Raw genomic sequence first — 20,421 nt, forward strand, 5'->3', positions numbered from 1 at the left:
GAGCGGAAGAAACTTCTTGGATGAGAAGCGAAATGTCTTCAAAGAAAAACCAGAAAGTCCAGTTGCCTCTTGAAAAAGCACCTTTGGGATACTCGTAGCCATGCACTTGCGCAGTCAACCCAATCATCTAGCCAAGATATCTAATACCTTCTAACAGCCACAACACAAGTGAGACAATTAAGTCACCAAGAGAACAATGAGAAATAATTATAGGCATAATCAACAAACTAATTTCCCAACAAATGCATAAAATTCAAAGAATCTGCCACTGATAAAGAAGCAATTACTGGAAAATAGTAAAAACAACATTTTTACTTACTCTGAGTTATACTATGGTGGAAAGCTGCTGAGGTAGATCCCGAGGTGGCTGTCACTCCAGCCGTGTCTGTTCCAAAGCTAAGAAGCTCCAATGGAAACTGAAAAGGCATAGTCACTGGAACAAGACTCCCCAGCATCCCAAAAGGAGTCAATGGAGTAGATGTCACATTCTGACTGGTTACAGACAATGGTGATGCCATGAGAGTCAAAGGTGAAGCATTTCCCAGTAATGATGCACCTGTTGTTGACTACATAGATAGATATTATTTTACAAATGTTTTAAAGGCTTTTGGAAGCAACCTAAAGCATACTAAAGGCATTTAAGCATTATCTTCTCTCGCATTCATTAGAAACAATATTTTATAGCAAAGCTTATTCATTCCTTACTTAATTCATGATATAATTTAAGTGATAGCAAATGTTGATCGGCTCTTTTTTCTTGCAATAAATATAACTGACACTACAAATGTAAAAAATAAGTTTGGTAAGATGGCAACCACTGGTTCCTCAGCTAGGCAGAAATATTACATAATCATAGTTCAGCTGGCACTTAAGGCCATCAAAACCACACCAAGCTTTGGAAAATGGGAAGAAAAAGCTCTGGAACACAGGCTTATAAAATGTTGGCTTCTTTGCTCCACATAGCACAAATCTGTAAACAAGTCTTTATTCTTCTCCATAATAAAAATTACGCATGTATTTTTGTGAGAGTTATATATCAGGTAAGGCTTATTGCTGAATAAGAGACTGTTTCTGGAAAGTTACAATTACCACCATTTTATGGTATAAAGTCTAACTCTTTTTACTTCTATCACTGAAAGCTACTCTGGTGTAGTGGTTAAGGCATCAGACTAGCAATTGGGAGACCATAAATTCTAGTCATCAGAACAACACATACCATGTCTAATGTTTAATACCATGTCATTCATATGTGTTGTAGCAGAAAGCAGCTGAAAGAAAGCCATTATCACCATAGAGACTATGAAATCTTGAGTAGAAGTGGAGCCAACTTTCAATGCACTGGAACTGAAATCAACCAGCAAGGTGAGTCTGGAAAATTCCAATATCAACTACCTTGCAATCATAGCTCCTGTGATACCTGGCCTGAACAATATACCTATACGTACCTTACAAGGTTTCTGAACTACCAAAATGGATGTGAACGTATTGCAAGGTCATTAGCAGTCCTGTAATCAGTGCCCAGGAAGGTGGCAGAGGTACTTGGAGTGGGACCAAACTGCCCTTCCTTTAACATAGTCCTGGACCAATAAAGCTTCCTTTAACTCTCTCCTGTAAAGTAACTGATTCCTGTGAAAATTACTTCCTCTGCCTATAAAATCCTGATTTTTATTGCCTCCACCAACATTCTAAAGAAGTATGTGAAAACGTACTTATGTAATAGACTGAGTGGCAGAACAGATGTTGACTATCATGGTTGGTAGAAAGATGGTAGTTATGGGTTTGTTTATTTGTTACAATCCCACTAAGTAAGACAGTAGGGATGCCAGGTTTATAGATTTAGGATTTTATTGCTATGTAAGTATTTTATTTTCATAAGTAAATAAGTAAAACATGTTATATGTAGCTTGTATTATTTTCATGTAGTTTTCATTATTGTTACTTTTTTAAAATTAATTTTTACTTGGTTGGATTGTGTCCTGCTTAAAAGCATGTTATAAATCTTTTTCATTTTGTTGTTTGTTTAGTTCAAAGGTAGAAGTCCAATCACACATAAAAAGGGTCATATGGATTTAAAATCCTATTCTTGCTTCTCCACCCCACATATACTCACCAACTATAATAAACAATGACCCTTAATCCATTAGCTTTCATCTGAACCTTTCTCCCATGATACTCTGCTCTCATTCTGGTTATGAGCTAAAGTCTTCTCCCTTTGGGCTCTTACCCTAAGACAGTGATGGCAAACCTTTTTTGGCTGCTGTGCCAAATGCAGGGGGAGCACAGGGGGGTCGTGTGCCGGTGTGCCACACCCATAATGCTATGCGTGTGCGATCAGCGACACCCCCCACTTTTGCCGTGTTTTTTTGCCTTCCCCAGGCTCCAGAGGCTTTCTAAGAGCCTGGGGAGGGTGAAAACAGCCTCCCCCCCCCGGACGCCCTCCGGAGTCCTCAGAAGCTTCCTGAAGGCTCCGGAGGGCAAAAAATGGACCTACGGAGAACCCGGAAGTTCAGGAATGGTGACTTCTGGTTTGTCCGTAGGGCTGATTTTCGACCTCCGGAGCCTTCAGGGTTTCCCTGAAGGCTCCAGAGGGCAAAAAATGGACCTACAGTCAAACCGGAAGTCATTTCCGGTTTACTCGTAGGGCCGGTTTTTGCCCTCCGGAGCCTTCAGGGAAGCCTCCTGAAGGCTCTGGAGGTTGAAAATCGGCCCTATGGACAAACCGGAAGTCACCATTCCCAAACTTCTGGGTTCCCCGTAGGGCTAATTTTCGACCTCCGGAGCCTTCAGGCGGCTTCCCTGAAGGCTCCGGAGGGCAAAAACTGGCCCTATGAGCAAACCGTAAGTGACTTCCTGGTTCCTGGTAGGGCCAATTTTCGACCTCCGGAGCCTTCGGGGGCCTTCAGGAGGCTTCCCTGAAGGCTCAGGAGGGTGAAAAACGGCCTTGTGAGAAAACAGAAAGTCCATTCCCGAATTTCCGGTTTGCCCCTAGGACTGGTTTTTCGCACTTTGGAAGCTTCAGAAAAGCCTCCGGAAAGCAAAAAACGGCCTCAAAAGAAGACTTATTTATTTTTCACATAATCACCCATCTCATAATCAATGACTCTGAGAAGTGTACAACAAAGTCAAAAACATATATACAAATTACTGGTAATAATATTATTAACATTAAAAACTAAAATTATAGAAAGCACAAAACTAAAACAAAATTAAAAAAAACATATTAATTACACAGGAGTCATCTCAATATTTCTCCAGTTTCCTGAGGCCTGCTGACCCAATCTGGTCTTCAGGGACATCCAGAAAGTTAAAAGGGTTGAACAGCCACCAAAGCACCTAGTAGCTTAATCTTCCCCTTTGCTTTGCTGATTCGATAATCCTAAACTTTTCTATCAGGAAAAATCGGTCTCTACATGAAGTCCACAGTTACTGATTCTTGAACCGAGCAACAATTGGGAGTTACTACGTTTTTACCACATTTCCCAACCCTTGGTCTCTGAAGAAAGCATATTTTTACCAAAATTAAACCGAGAGGGTGTACAATCTAACTTGCATTAAAAAATAGGTCATGCACATTAATCTGCCTTTCATTGTCAAAATGTATCTTCAGGATTCATTCAAGATCCTCAAGATGGCGCCATTGATGGTAGCCTTGGTGAAATGCTCTCTAATATTTTTTACATTCTTTTTTATTTTCTGTAACTCATTATGGACTACATACACCAAAAATGAGCTTCTGAACATCAGACAACTTTCTAAGAATATTCTTCCTCTGGTTTCTCCCATCTCTGCAAACGCAGAAAGAAGTTATGTGGATGTTATGATCAGAGAAGCAACAGTTCTCTTCAGTAGCTGGAGAATATAAAGGAAGTGAAAGAGAGGAAGCATGCTGGTATAAGACTGAGGAGGGGGGTTAGGATTCCACTCCCATTGCTTCATCTAACAAATCTACATTCAATAATGAATGTAGGTTTGTCAATGGATGAACTTCTCCCTCTAAATAGGAACCCTAATTTTTCTAACTCAGCCATTCTCTGCTTTACAGAAACTTGGCTCAGTGAGACTATGGAGAATAGAACAGAACAAAACAGTTTATTCGCCAAGTATGATTAGACACACAAGGAATTCATCTCCAGTGCAAAAGCTCTACATGTACAGGCAAAGCAACAGAGTAATAATCATCATCATCATACCAATAAGAGGCAGTAGTAAAGAAAATGGGAAGGATAATAATACTACTACAACCATACAACATGGATATATATCCTTAAATAGACAGTATTGTGGGAATTACCGTATTTTTCAGAGTATAAGATGCACCGGAGTGAAATTTGAAGAGGCAAATTAAAAAAAAAAAGGCTTTGCACTCTGCAGACCTCCCCAAAATGGTCTGTTTTTTGCAAAAACGGGCTCATTTTTTGTCAAAAAGGGGCATGCATAGCCTTTAGGAGGCTTATAGAGTGCTTGGGGGGGGGGAACGAGCAAAAAAGGCCATTTTTTGCTCGTTTCTGCCCTCCCCAGCCCCCAGGAGCACTCTGGAAGCCTCCTAAAGGCTATGCACAGCCATTTTTGCAAAGGGGGGTGGGGTTTCGGGAGGCCAAAAATGCTGTATTCAGTGTATAAGACACACCCAGATTTTCACCCTCTTATTTGAGGGAAAAGGTGTGTCTTATACTCTGAAAAATACGGTAAGTGTTCAGCAGAGAGAAATGAGGGGGGAAACTGTCCCTGTGTCTAGTTGTTTTGGCATGCAATGCGTCCTGAGGAGAGGAGTTGAAACAGTTTATGTCCAGGATGTGAAGGAAGGAGTTAAAACACAAGGTTTTCGAGTCAAAGGGCAGACTGAGTTACAGAGACATCCAGTAAAAAAGAGGAGGAGGAATCTGCTTCTATGTAAATATCTGCTGGTGTAAGAATGTCACAGTACTACAGAAATTTGCGGTGTGGACTTAGAGGCACTATTCATTAATTGTAAACCTTCTTAAGCTCCACAAGAGTTTTCCTCATTCATTTTGATTGGGATTTAAATGACTACAGGCTAGTTGCTATGACATCTGTAGTTATGAAGACCTGAGAGGTTAGCGCTAACCACCTGAAGGTCATCACGGATCCACTGTTAGACTCTCTGCAATTTGCCTACTGAGTAAATACAGTAGATCTACAGATGATGGAACCGCACTACATCTTGCTCTTCTTGCTTTATACTAATGACTGCATTTCTAGGGATTCCTCTGTTAAAAGTACTGAATTTTGCAGATGATACAACAATCACTCACCTCATTTGAGACAGTGATGAGTCTACATATAGATGGGAACTGGCCCTGTGGTGAAGCTAGAACAATCTGGAATTGAACATGCTTAAAACCGTGGAGATGAGAATGGATTTTAAGAGTAGCTCTTCTATTCTACCACCCCTTACTACAGGAGTCCCCAACCTTTTTGGTTCTGCAACCGGCTTTGACAGCAGGGTAGAATGGTTTCACGCACACAACCTAAATCCCATTCATTGCGCAAATGAAATGTTGTGTGCTTGCCTGCCACTTCAGCAGCCCAATTCCCAACTAGCCTGGTAGCAGGCCACAGCCCAGAGGTTGGGGACCCCTGCCTTACTATGTTAGACACCACAATATAAGCAGAGTCCTTCAAGTTTTGGGGTTGTATAATCTCCCAGGATGTGAAATGGACCCTTAACTCTAGAACTACCATTAGAAAGGCAAAATAACGAATATACTTCCTTGGATCAACCCAGGAAGTTCAGACTGCCCCAGAAGCTGTTGATATAGTTTTACGGAGGCATTGTTGTATCCATTATATGTATTTCGATAACTGTTTGGTTTGGTACAACAATCAAACAGGACAGGTAAAGACTCCAAATGATACTTAGGACTACAGAAAGAACAATTGCAACCAGCCTGCCTTCCACAGGGGATCTGTATCATCAGTGGGTCAGGAGGAGGGCTGAGAAATATCTACAGACCACTCACATCTTGGACATAAACTGTTTGAACTCCTCCCCTCAGGATGCTGCAATAGGGCATTGCATGCTAAGACAACTAGACACAAAGACATTCTCTCCCCCACCCCCCTCCTTGGGCCATCACTTCTGTTCTATTCTGTTCTGTTCTATTCTATTCTCACCACTTTGAGAATAGAATAGAATAGAATAAAATGTGAATTCTACAGTGACCTTCAGACTGGTTAATGAGTCACTGATCTTCATGAAAATTATGAACCACATTTCTCATAGTTTTTTTGTGGGGTGGGGGGAGCTTTAATTCTGCATTTACTCAAAGGATCCTGCTCTCTACACTGATCAAGTGCATAGAGGTCTTAGGTTCTTTCATAAATGCAGCCCCTTTGCTAAGCTAGAAAAATGCACCTTTGAATTTCTAGTGTTGGACTATTTTATCATGTAAGCTAGAATATTTCTTACCTTATGACCCTCCAATCTCCATTCTCCACCCAGAAAACGTCAGTGCCCCTTCCTTGATATCTAGCTAGTCCTAAGTCTCAGACTCCTAAGGGCAGAACAGAAAGTCTTTCCTTGACTGATCAAATTCAGCAAAAACAGGGTTCATAAGTGCAGGGTTAGATATACGACCTTCAGGGAACCCCTTGTTCTCCACTTTTGGGGGGCATGGAAGAACTGTACCCAAATTCACGTGAGAAATTTCACAGCTAAGAGTAGATTAGAACTTATGTGCTCGGTGACTGCCAACACTTTAATTACAAAGCACTTCTTTGGGTCAGCACATTCCTTCTGTCCTCCTATGGGCTTGAAGAGAGTTATAAAATATCCCCACTGACTGTGAGAAGTAGGAGAAAACTTAGCAAATCTTGGCTAAACAAAGAGAAGGTGTTTTGATTCCGATATAGATTCAATCTAGTTGCAATGGAAAAGCTACTTTACCCAAGTTTTGAGTCTTTTTTCAAGAAACAAGACATGAATAATCAGCTAATATGTGATGAATTGAGATGTTCAGCTGAATGAATGGTAAAGGGGAAATGCAAGCATTTAAAAGAGGGGATCTTGAGAGCTGCAACTAAAGAAGAAATGCAAATTCTACTTCCCTTCTAGCTGAACTCATAGGATAGAAGGAGGGATTGGAAATCTCATATACTTCAAGTGTTGAAGAAACAGAAGATGGGCACAATACCTTCCAGCCATTCATGACCAAGAAAGGGTTTCACTTCAGAGGGAATAGGAAGAAGAAAACAGAGAGGATATGCCGTAAGGGCTGAAAAAGAGAGAGAGCTACACATAAAAATATTTCACCTATGTCCAAATATCCATGAACTCAGAAGGCAGGAAGAAAAAGTCTAGTGTTTAAATTCTAGAATACCCCACCATATAAAGGCTTTGATTTCTTCACACTGTAAAAGACAAATTATTGTTGTATACGCTAATACATTTAATTCTTAACCACAATATTCTACTTTAACTGTCATACCTGAGAGTCTCCTACCAAGTTTAGCCAATTGCTAAAGGGTTAAGTGTCTGAAGACCTGACATTTATTGCTCTGTCCTGGTATAAAGCTTGACTGCAAGTATGCTAAATATTGTTATTCAACAAAAGTGCTTTAGGAACGGTAGGTCAACTAACATTTTTTGTGAAGGCAGTTACAGATCATTTCCATAATATTGCCAAAAAAGTTGCATGGATGTGTTTGTGTACTTATTTACTGAGTCAAGTTTGACTCAAGAGTGTTTTTATTTTTACTCAAAACTCAAATATCCTATTTACACACACAAAGAAGAACACATACATTCCTTTAAAAGGCTCCCAGAAACATGGAAAGGAGAAATATCAAAAAGAGTTAGGTTGAAGTGGAGGAATAGCTCCAAGAAAATGAATGAACGTGAAACAAAGATAAGGAAACTAGATAGGAATGAGACAAGAAGTGGTTAACTAGATAGGGAAGGAAAGAAATGAAAGAAAAGCTCAGTTTAAGCATAAAAAAAGTGATAGGTGACAACTTTTCTTAAGCAGCTGTAATTTTCAAAGAGTTAGGCTTATTCTGTAAATAAAGTAATTCATCCATCTAAATTATTGCATTCAATTTTTTTTTGCTTTTCTAGTAATTTACTCTGCATAGTTTATAACAGTCACAGTAAAAAGTCTTAAGATACAAATAAATATACTAAAAATTAATTTTTGTCTGTATGTATTAAATCTTAGAGTATCAGTTATCATACAACACTATAAATAAAGTTGATTTATAATAAATTCCATCTTCTAGGAGCTATAGGAACTCCTATTAGTAAACACAACCCTGCTTTGTATTTGCGAGTAATCCTTAGTGATTTTTAAATAGTTTTTGCCTTAATGTTATATACAAACTCACTCATTATGGACCACTGTTATGTATGAATCTGGCCACTGTAACTTGTTTAACAAACTGTAGCTTAAATGTGTAACTGCATCAAAACAGACATCGAGAGTTCAATATTTCCCTTGAAGTAAATCCTACTACACTGAGTGGACTTATTTCCAAATGCACACACATTTGCATTCATTACTACAGTTCACAATTTAATAATTCATATGTACAGTATATTATATCTTAAGTTCAGTTTCAGATTCAGTACATACCTGTACACTGGCTGGTATAACTGTAGACCCTGAGGCAGAAGATGGTCTATGTGGAGTTGATAACTGTTTAGTAGCACCCTGTGCTCCACTTCCTGCTGCTCCAGAGGGATTAGTTCTACTAGTCCCACTTGCATTTAAGCTGCTTCCCCTATTGATAGGTACATTCAATCCAACTCCACTTATGTTATTTTTGCCAGCAGTTGCAGAGGCAGAGGAACTGGATAATTTAGAAGGGGCTTGAGGATTCTTTGCTGGTTGAAAGCCTGAGGTTCGGTTAGAGGAAAGTAAATTAATTGTGGAAGATTGTCGGTTGACACTTACTCCACTGGACTGTTTATGAAGGGAATTGTTGTTGTTGGAGTGGCTGTTCTGGGATACTAGTGTACTTGGGCTGGAAGAACTAGACGATGACATGGGCTTGATTGTAGAGGTGGATTTAGACGAGGGCAGTTTAAGGGATGTAATAGGTTTGGATGTTACAGAAGGCTTGGGTGCTGAGGGTTTGGGAGAGACAGCTGGTTTAGGAGAGGGTACCATGGAGAAAGGAGGCTTGAAACCCTGGGCAGAAACGTGTGATACCATGGCCTTGGCCAAATAATTACTAGAGGTAGAGGTGCAGGATGCTGTCCGAGACACAAGTGGGTGAACCATTTGGGAACTCCCAGAGGTGGCATTAGACAAAGGAAGGCGGTATACTACTGGTTTATCTGAAGTCTTGGTTACTGGGGAAGAACAGGAAAGTTTGGGATTGCTACTTAATTTTACCACAGGATTGGTTTGAGATTTACTAATAGTAACTTGCAGAGGAGACACATATTTTTGTTGGGCAGTGGGCTGCTGGTGAATTTTTGCCACTTGTACTGTTGAGGGACTACAGCTTTGGACTTCTGAGGAGGTTACAAGCATAACTGTATCCTTTGGCCTTTGTGAAGTAGGAGAAGCTGTAGCTTGCCCTTTGCAGGAGGAAGAAATATGGGTCTGGGAAGAAGCAGCTTGTATCTGACTTGACCGCTGTAACCCTTGTTGCAGAAGCTTGGCTGGCAATGGTTCCAAGGAAACCTTGGGATTTTGAATTGAAGATCCAGCAATAAGGCCTGAAGAGATACCAGTCTGAAGCAAATCCTGGGATTTCTTTGGTACTGGTCCTGTGTGTCCAGCTATAAGACTTGATGAATGTTGTGTTTGAACAGTCTCTATCTTTTTTGAGGATGACAGAGGTAATTTGCTCATTATGCTTGCTAACTTCTCTTCTCTTAGCCCTGCCCGAGGTCTTGAAGCAGATGTGTCTACAGTGGACATAACAGAAGAACTCTTGACCCCATTATTAATAGCAGCCAGAGCATCAGAAACAGAATCCAGTGAAGGTGGATTAAATGACAGATCTTCATCCAGTGAGTCATCTAGGCAAATTGTCTCTGGAGCTGGAATAAAGCTGGTTACAGCATTGATAGGTGTGCTAGTACTTGAAGCAGGAACACAAGCTGAAGTAAAAGGGGGACATACTCTCTGCTCCTTCTTTGGACTAGAGTCCTAGTGTAAAAAGAAAGTGAGAAAAATGAAGTTGTTTTTGAACTCTGCTAGCACTGATGAGATTACCTAATAAAACATCTGCAAGAAAACAACCAAGCTCAAAGAATACCAAGATTCCTCATTTCAACCCTGAGCTACAAATATTATCCTTTATTGGAAACAGCTCTTTATAAAGCAAAGGATTCTATGTAGAGAAGAAGAAGAAAAAAGAAAACAGAACAATGTATTTTAAAATCTGTTTCTCGGTTAGATCAGTTGGATATGCCTTATTCCAAAGTAGAAAAATTTTTGTCAGGCAAAAAGCAAATCTTTAAAAAAAAGTTAAAGCAAGTATATGACTTGATCAGTCTGAGCTGATTTTATTTCAATGATAATAAAGATTCACATTTTTAATATGACACATATGCAGTTTTCATGTTATTTACATCAAATATCCATTAAAATAAAATAGCAAGGGATGCAACAAATGACATTTTACTTTAGGTATACCTAATATTCTAAATCTGGTGTGTGTGTGTGTGTGTGTGTTAAAATTTAAAATTGTGTAGGTGTAAACTAAAAAAAGAAAAGCCTATGACTTCGCACATATTGCTAAACTGTAGTATCCAACAACTCCAGCCACTATGGCCAATGGTGAAGCATATAGTAATAGCAACAGCATTTAGACTTATATACCACTTTGCAATGCTTTAGAGCCCCCTCTACATGGTTTAGAGTTAGCATAGTTTGGGTCCTCATTTTACCCACTTCAGAAGGATGGAAGGCTGAGTCAACCTTGAACCTGGTGAGATTTGAACTGCCAAATTACAGTCAGCCGGCAGTCAGCAAAAGTAGCCTGTAGGACTGCACTCTAACCACTGTGCCACCCTGACTCAATTCTAGTTCAGCAACATCTGGAGGGCTATAGATGATTCATCCCAATTCCAAAGCCTCCATTCAATCTTAATCCATCCCACAATTCATTCCCTAAAATGCTTTTTCATCAACTAAGAAGAGTTTTGCAAAAAATAACATAATTAAAATAGAAATGCCTGCACCAGAGGAAAATTGGTAGTGAAGAAATGGCTTAGAATCTATTATATGTCTCTTAGATTTTTTAATTCATGTCCTTATTTGTTTACTTTAGATCACGGGTGTCAAACTCAAGGCTCACGGGATTGATCTGGCGTGCGGGGCTGGCATGGACACATCAAAGGACCAGCCCACGATGCCTCTGCCAGCAAAAACGGAGCCTGGGAGGGCCACGTGCCTCCCCTCTGAGCTCCATTTTCGCTGAGAGGGCTGCAGGAGGCTTCTTTACACCTCAAAAGTGAAATTAATCAACTTGTGTTAGCCAAGAGATGAAAGGGATAGAGGACATTAAAGGTAAAATAAATTGTGGAGGAAGAAAAGCATGGCCTGAATGACTATATTAAGAAAAATAAAGAGCCCTTGTTTGCTTGCATTTGTGTCAGAAGCACTGAGGCACTTTCAGGTTGAAAGGTTTAACTGGTAACATCACTGTTGTCTGGGGGATGCCCAGTTGGGAGCTCCTTTCATGCCCCCCAGCAGGAGCTGGAGTGAAGAATGAGAGCTCAACCCTGCCCTAATCGCACTCAGGTCTGCATGGGCTTGCTAACCTCCATCCCACCATCCTAATCATGCGAGCCACCATGCTCCTAAGAACTCTTGCTGAAGGTAATCAAGCAAGGAAAGCTTCTTCAAAAAAAAAAAAAACAATGGTGAAGGCTGAATATAGAAAAGAAACAATTGAAAACTAATTTGTTAATTGGAAGTACAAGCCAATGCATGGCCAATACGTAAAGAATATAGAAGGAAATGGCTAAGATCAGCAGTGTTAAAAGAAAGAAATCAAAGGCTTTATTTTACTGGCTCAAAATCAAGCTTTGACAATTAATTGCAAGAAAGACAAGCTGGAAACGTCGTGATGAGACTGGCTGGAAAAAAGCAGGCTCTGCTGAGCCCTGCGCAAATCCAGCCGGACAAACCTCTGTTGAGAGGTCTTCGGACCAAAACCTGTCCTGGAGGGATGGGGGAGAAGAAGGAACATCTTGGATGACCAAGAAGAACTGGCAGTTCCTCGGTAGGTCGGAGAAAAGCCCTTCAAACTGGCAGCGAGGGTGGCGGCCATAATAGCATAATGGCTGCTACAAAGCTGGGGCATTCGGACTAAGCTATTTGTGCTGAAGTGGTGTTGGAATGGTGTGTGGAAACCGGGTGAGTGATTGACCAACTCACAGAAAAAAAGAAAAATTGATTAATCTTTAAAAAAGATCCCGGAGTGGAATTAGTGGCTAACTGGCTTTCGGGGAATTTTATTGAAGAAAAAAGAGGCAGCAGAGATTAAAATACCATAGCCTCAGAGGATTTTGTCTTCTGCAGTTTGGAAGTGAAGAAATTAACTAACCACATAAAGAGCCTAGGGGGAAGTCCTTTTTCTCCTTTTTTTGTGTGAATTTAATGCGCTTTTGACAGCTATTGACAGCTGTTGGATTGTATTTGCTTTGTTGTCCTTTTTTTCCTTATTTTATTTTTTTGTGGATTTAATGCATTTTTGACAGCTATTGACAGCTGTTGGATTGCATTTGCAATTTGGAATGAGCCATCTAGGGGAGCAGAAAGTACTACACCAGCGAATGAAAAGGAAAAAGAAAAAAAAAACAATTGCAAGATGTCAAAAATTCATCATGTAACAAACAACAGCAAATATTGCCCTGTAGTAAAAAGGTGAAATAATTGACCATTTGATTATGGTTGCAGCAAAATTTCACAAAATGACCACAAGCAGTGTCCTGACTGAGCTGTCAGAATTATTGGAATCTTTGCCAGAGGTTTGGACTTGAGTGTAGTAAAAACAAATACAGCCATCAAGTTGAGAAAGTTCTGGAAAATGAATGAGTTAAGTTCTTATGAAGTTAAGATCCAAACAGACAGGCATCTTGTTCATAATATCCCTATAAAAAAGTTTCTGAAAAGATTTAGGAAAAACAATTGGAAAAAAATTACAAAATACCAGGACTTGTAGATTGAATTTGAAAGCTTATGGAAAAAGAAATCCATTGTTATATTGTTTGGAGCCCTTGGAGAAATACCTAAAGGGTTTTCTCAATATCTGGAAATATAGTATTTATTAATCTCAATATTCTAATTTTACAAATACAATCACTTTTATTGGAACTGCCTATATTCTTAAATGCTATCTTAATAATTTTTAGGTCCTTGGTTAGGACTTGAATTACTAAGTTTTCATAGCCTTAGAGTGTGAATCTAAGTTTAGATTACTGCAACATAATTTATTATTATTGGTCCTTGGAAGAACTTAATGCATATGAAGGCCAACACCAGCAAAAGAACAGGAAGCTGTGATTTTATATTTTTGTGAACAGATAACAAGTTATTTTCTAGTTTCTAAAATAAAATAAAGCCACCATGCACTTGTCAGCATATAGAAAATCACAATGCTATAAATACTCTATTAGAGTTGATTGTAGGTCCTTGGAAAGGTGAACAAAAATGTCAAATCCTACCCAAACATCATAATAATTTATTATTCTTGTATACTACCCAACTATCAATGATTCTGGGTGTCCCACAGTAATCAAGCAAAGCAGCTACAATAAAATACTTCATTGAAATGCTGCTTTATTTAGTACATCTCAGAGTATTATTTCTTCATTTATAAGTAATTAATTACTTACCTTTCCTTTGGGTTTAGGTGCCAGAATCACCTTTTTCTTTGCCCTAAAGAGGATAGAACAAAGATAATTATAATATCTGTAATTTTTATTCCAGCACTATGTCTAATTGAAAATTTACTGCTATAATTTTATTACTAGATAAAAAGCTAATTAAATCTAGAATATGCACACTGAACAGCATGTGAAACAGCTTATTTAAATTCAGGATTTTTACCAGGTGACTCTTGCCGAATTGGTGACACTTTGAACCACAAACATTATACCAGATTATACCCAGAATTATTTTCAAAATAATTGGAAATGCTTCTGAAAATAAGACAAGACAATCTTCAGAGGAAACAGTACGTGCCCTGGAGATTAATGGCCTTTTCCTAAAAAGTTATTCCATATTATCAATGATATTATTGAGAATATTCAAATAGGTAAACTAAGTCTTTTTATCTTGCGGGATTTTGAGTAATTACAGCATGAAGGAAAGCAAACCACTAGAGAGGAAATTTATGTCTGTTTTTCATATAAAACAACTCTATAGCAGTAGGACCCTCCACAAATATAATTGGGTGTAAGAATATGTGTAATTATCTAGAAGCAATTGATTGAAACACAGTATCAAGCGGTGTGTGGAAATCTTCTGACAAGTTGGTCTTTTATGATTTTTAAATGTAACAAAATCAGTATTAATTTCTTACAACTGAATAGCAATGTTATATGTTTAATATTAAATGATTAGATAACTACTTGCTCTAGAAGTTATTTTCATATTAAAGCATAATTTTATATAATGTTTAAGGAAATGTATTGCAATACATTAGAATGTTGAATTTCTATTACCAATGGAATAACAACCTGAACAATAATAACCACTGTAATAAACATAAATTATTAAAATAATCATTAAAGAATTGTAGATAAACAGGAAAAGTGTACGTGTGTACACACACACACACACACACACACACACACACAGATATTGATATTATACTCACGGAGCAGATGTGAGATGATTATGAACACTTCGGCTTTCTTTAAAGAGCATCCTGTAGAGAGACATATGGAGAAGAAATAATTGTAATTTATCAAATTTATCAATTATTTCTCAAATCATTTTATGAACTCATTTATGTGTACACCTGCTTGGCACAATAAGGTGGCTGCAGACAAATATACTCAAAAATTACAATTTGATAGCTCTCTGCAATATAGGTTACAGCAAGTGGCTGCAGCAAGCAAACTATAAAAACAATCACTTATAAATATCTTAATGAAGGATCATCTACAGATGACAAACAATAATTAAGTCAGATAAAACAGGCTACAATATAAAAATTATTAAATCTGTCTTTATTAATTTTACATCTGTATGTCATCCCAAAGATTCTGTGGAACTCAATTACATAAAATCCAATCACAATAATAAAAAAACTAAATGGCAACATAATTAATAAAATCACAAACAGTGAAATCTTTTTATATCTGCAAAACAGTGATTATATCAAATGTTCCCTCAATAACTATAAATCTGATCCAAAATTGGAGGATCTTCTTCCACAAGGCTACTATTTTTGAAATCTTTTACTCTGGTTTCACAGTGGATCAATTAATACACACTACAATTCAACATTTAAGAGCCCAAATATGCCTGCCTTGCATATTATTTTAAGAGTTCAATTATTATTGAACAATCCTGTAAGTTTAAATTTTCCTCTTGAAAATTTTGAGCAGCAGACATTAGCATCCATCTCCTCACAAAGGATTTTGACTGTTCAGCTGCAGTGAGTCAAACATCAAACAGCTCAAGTTTTTATGTTGAATAATGCAATACAACTTGCCCAATCAGGTATTTTTAATTTTGCAAATTTCTAAGTGACTCAAGAAATCATGCTTGTCACTTCAGCATTGGTATGAAGACCAGCATTGTAACTGTTCAATCAAGATCAATCTTTGAAAAATATTAATCAATGAAAAATATATCCACACTTGTTTGAGAAGCAGAAGAACATCTCACAAAGTCCGTCTATACAGCAAACATAGTAAACATACCACAAGAGCATTTATTATTTTATGTATTTACAATTATTTGCATGTTATTCACTTGAACCATTCATTTGAAAAGCACTGGCCTAGAATATCATTAATTAATGTCATTGGTTTAATTACTATAAATTTAAGTATTATGGAATCTCCCCAAAAGTAGGTATGGCAAAACAGTAATATTTAACCATGATTTGTAAAGGGATTCAAATCCTAAACTGCAATAGAAGGGCAGATGTGAATATATTAATGGACTGTGACGACACACTAACTCTTGTTTGGATTACTGTAAAATGATATAAGACACCATATATGAGATATATTTAGTTTTTTCTTTAAAAAAGTACTGAATCACAAATAGCAACTAGCTTTAAAGAATATAAATACTGATAGAAGGCCTAATGACAACAATTTTAGGATGGAGAAGTGACTAATACTTCATTCTTGGTGGTTAAATATCTCCTTCAAAATTCCATTTTCTATAGTTTCATCTAATTCTGATCCATAATACAGTTTTCTCTCATTATCAGAAGTATGTAATGGATAATCACAAATATTATTTTTTGAAATGTTAGGCATGTTGTTTAATAAATCAACCCTTGGGCATAAGAAATAGCGTTGAAGATTCTACTATAAATACCATGATTTAACTCTGTTCCTTGACATACTGCTTTTGTGCTTTTTCTTTACATCACACATATAACCAGAAAGTGCAGCCAAAGCTATTATGCTCTTATTCCAAACCTACAATTGAGAATTATCATTTTTTCAGTACATCTGAAGGCCTCACAGAATATTCATAGTAAGCTTCTTCCAATATGATCAGCTCAGAATTTCATGGCCACTACTTTATCCCAAACTGTCATTTAGTTAATAGGGCATATCCTCAGTTTATTTTCAGTTCTGGACCAAAAGGACTATTTGGGGAGTCACAATTCCCTGCCATCATATTCAGGCCACCAGGCCAGAAATTGCATTTCTAGGCACCATTCCCCCTTATCAGGGTGTGGGACATCAAGTTGGTCTGCCCTTCAAGCCTTATCAAATTGGATGTATTCCTCAATGGTTTGGATTTTCCAGAACTCACATCCTGTTGAAGCCTCTATTGATCTAAAGATCAATGGAGAAACAAAATGGACCAGTGCCACCATTACTCCAGTTTTATACAACGAGGGGCCTGATTCAACGCGTTGTCAGCCTCAGGAGTTCCCAAACAATCAATTGAGACTAATCTTGGCAAATAATATGCAGGAGTAGAGCTTATTGGATGCTTTAGAAAGCTGAACAGCACAGCTCCTTTAGAAGCAAAGTCACAAATGCCCATAAATGAGATACACTTGCATCTGAGTCAATGAAGAACAATCACCAGGTTGGCCTCTTTGCTGGGAACTCACCAAACTTGGATCTGATTTTCTATGTCCTTTAATCCAGATCTGTCTCCTGAATCTCAGCTCCTTGTCCTAAACTGGCTCGGTAACCACCCTGGCATTTGACTCTTATAGATTAGGTGTTTCTGAACCCATGTTTTTTTTTTCTGGACTAAACTTTATAGCTGTCTGGCTCCCAGGCAAGACCCCGCTCTCTTGTATATATTTCTGAAGGATGCATGTACTTGCACATTTGGCTCTCAGCCTTAGTGCTTGATTGTTAGCTATTCATTAGCAAAGGATTTGTAAATGAAGGCAGCTTGAATAGTCTCACTTTGAAACATGATATTATTGTGTTTCAGTTCTATAACATCTTGTACATAAACTATTAGGTCTCCTGTCAAATTGTATATTTCATTCTATATGGTACAAAATTAAATATATCTTTTTGCAAATCTGAAATTACACACTTTATGTACACTTACAAATTCCCACATTTAGTGAGGAAATTGAAGCTGGAAAGAGACTAGATATTTCAGCAAGACAATGATCTGAAAGACAACTTAACAATGAAGAAAAGAAAAGAAGAGGGGACGTATTGAAATGGCCTTGAGAGTCCTTATCCTTGGATATTATTGAAAATATGTGCAGAGATTTTAAACAAGTAGCATATACAAGGTGAAAAATATTCAAAACCAAGAGAAAGAATTGGATCAGGGGTGCCTAAGTCTTACCAGAATTTCAGTGAGAGGTATTAATATACTAGTTTTTGTTTGCACCAATACCATCTAGTTCATAGACTCACAGCTGTTAAAATCCAAGAGAATACAAATAAAAAGACCACATTCTGAGAGCTAACTAATTTGGCAGCCCTCACACCATGCTCTGTGGAAGAAAAAGATCCTCAACAAGTACTAATTTTATAGGCAGTTAGAAATATACCATATCCAGTGGTATTTGGTTATGGCTATTGAGAAGTTTAACATACTCTCTCCATCCATGTCTCAACAGAGGTAATCCACTGGGGTGACCAGCACCATTTCCAAACCATATCAGGCCTGAAGCCTGAAAGTAAACTGTGTGGAAAAATCTGTTTTTCTAGGACTGTCTGTAACTGATGCCTCATCTCCTTCACCAAACACTTGCCTAAGAAAAGAAGAGTGGAAATCAGGTCAAAGAAACCCAGATACAGGAGTAAGATAACTCTCAAAATATCCAAGTGGAATCCTGTTCCTAGTGAATGCAAGCAATTTTACATGCAAAACCATTGTAAACAAATCACAATAGCCTTCAAAAAGACCTCCCTCCAATTCTCCCTAAAAGGAAAAGGGTAATCTTGGGCACAGCCACTGCAATCACAATTATGAGTGAAGAAATAACTCCAGTTCATCACTCTTAATGATGTAATATATTCCACAATACAGGTATCAACTATCGTCAATCACATATTTTCTTCATTGTTTTAATTGTTGCTCTAGGTGTGTTTTCACCTCTTGTAGCTCCCCATAAATCAAGTAACTCTTTGTGAGGAAGGAGAGGCTGCTTAAGGGCGATCTCTTCCAATACTCACATTGGCTCCATATTCCTGAGATTGGCAGAGCTGATTGCAAGGTTGCTTGTAAATTATCCAGGCACCCTCAGAAAAGTCTGAGAATTCATTAATATTTGGGCTAATATATTTTAACTGATTTACCAACCATGTAGAGATCAGTTGAGTGGATAATGCATTTCTTAGATAGAAAATGGTATGAAAATGATAAGTAAAGACAATGTTCTCCATATTCAGATTACATTCTATCAGTTCTGAGGTAAACACCAGGTTTAATTTGTGGCCATCTATTTGCAAGCTGAACCCAAAATCTTCTGGAATAAATCTGTGGTCCCTACATAAGAGATGAATTCTCTACAGAGGATTCTTCTGTAAAAAATAAAGATTGCAGTCTAGGGAATTTTACCACCAAACTGCCCAAAAGATCCAGAAGCTTGGGTAGACATATTGCAGGTCACTGAAGCAGATGGTACAGAAAAGGCACTTATCCTTTCCCTAAAGCCCAATGTATCATATAGATATTCACCTGGCCAGCTCTGAGGAAGTGCTTCTGGTCATTGCCAACTTTTACAAACAATTACTACTCTACCTCCTGCCCAATTGCTATATCATTACTGGAGCACTAGAAACCTGGTGGGAAAATCTCAAACAGGGTTACATCTCCACGTAAATCAGATCTCTGTGATGTAAACCACATTTGCAGGCTCAGCCATACAGATCTAGCATTGACTGAGAGTCTGGCATGAAACTGTGGCATAAAACTGTGGCATCCAGCCATCCACTATGAAATGAATGTACGGATAAATGTATATTGAATGCTTTGATAATAACAGATTGTTTGATAATATAAATGTATACATCTATATGCAGATAATGCTGCACTGTTGGCTGAAAAAGTAAATTATTTGCAAAAAATAAATTGAGAATTATTTTTATAGATATTGTATGGCACAACAATGCGATGGAATGTAAATGGCCCTGAGAAAGGGGAAGGGATCAACAAACTATTAAGAGAGGAAGAGGGTTTAGAAAAGACTATTCAGTCTTGCAAAAGAAAGCATGAGAAAGAAATTCAAAATAATCCCACTTTGATTTTGTTTGGTGTAAGATTTATTTGCTTTCAGGATTGTAACTGTACCCTGGCACAATATAGCATTCCTGAAACCAATGCTGCTCCTCTTTTCTTTTCATTTTGTCTACCTCAAAGCATTGACAACAATCTTGTCTTTCAGCAGAGAGGCATCAGAACTTGCCTTCAAGACCTGGAACAGATCCTTGAAGCAACTTGTCTACAGAACAAGTGGCCGAGGCATTATTGCAGCATCAACACCAGCTATGTATAGAAATAACGAACTTGCACAGTGCCATGATACAGCGAGCACAGCATCTGGGACAAAGCTTACCTCAGCTGGGAGTGGTCCCACAAGTTGCCCCACAGCCACTGTTATTTTGATCTCTTGGAAGTCTGCTGGAGAAGTTCAGTGGGGCACAGGATCAATTCCTGACTTTCACTATTCAATGTGAATTATTCATGGTGAAGAGACCAGTAGAATTTCCAACTGATCGGAGTAAAGTAGCCTTCGTTCTCAGCCTGTTGAAGGAAGGAGCAGCCTGATGGGCAATTCCGCTCATTGAGAGCAATGATGCAGTCTTAG

At 38.1% G+C, this 20,421-nt stretch overlaps 1 protein-coding gene across 2 annotated transcripts in view; it reads right to left on the reverse strand.

The window, feature by feature from the left end:
* Positions 1-20,421, reverse strand: part of UBN2 (ubinuclein 2) — a 73,225-nt gene that overhangs the window by 20,400 nt on the left and 32,404 nt on the right. For both annotated transcript variants that reach the window (XM_081957690.1, XM_081957691.1), the window contains exons 12-15: positions 14,806-14,856; positions 13,820-13,862; positions 8,592-10,121; positions 320-566 (exon numbers count right to left, since the gene is read on the reverse strand). In XM_081957690.1, coding sequence (XP_081813816.1) covers positions 320-566; positions 8,592-10,121; positions 13,820-13,862; positions 14,806-14,856 — 1,871 coding nt within the window. The remainder of the gene's footprint in view (positions 1-319; positions 567-8,591; positions 10,122-13,819; positions 13,863-14,805; positions 14,857-20,421) is intronic.

This window comes from Natrix helvetica (genome assembly GCF_964273705.1).
Source record: "Natrix helvetica genome assembly, chromosome: 6".
NCBI classification, from domain to species: Eukaryota; Metazoa; Chordata; class Lepidosauria; order Squamata; family Natricidae; genus Natrix; species Natrix helvetica.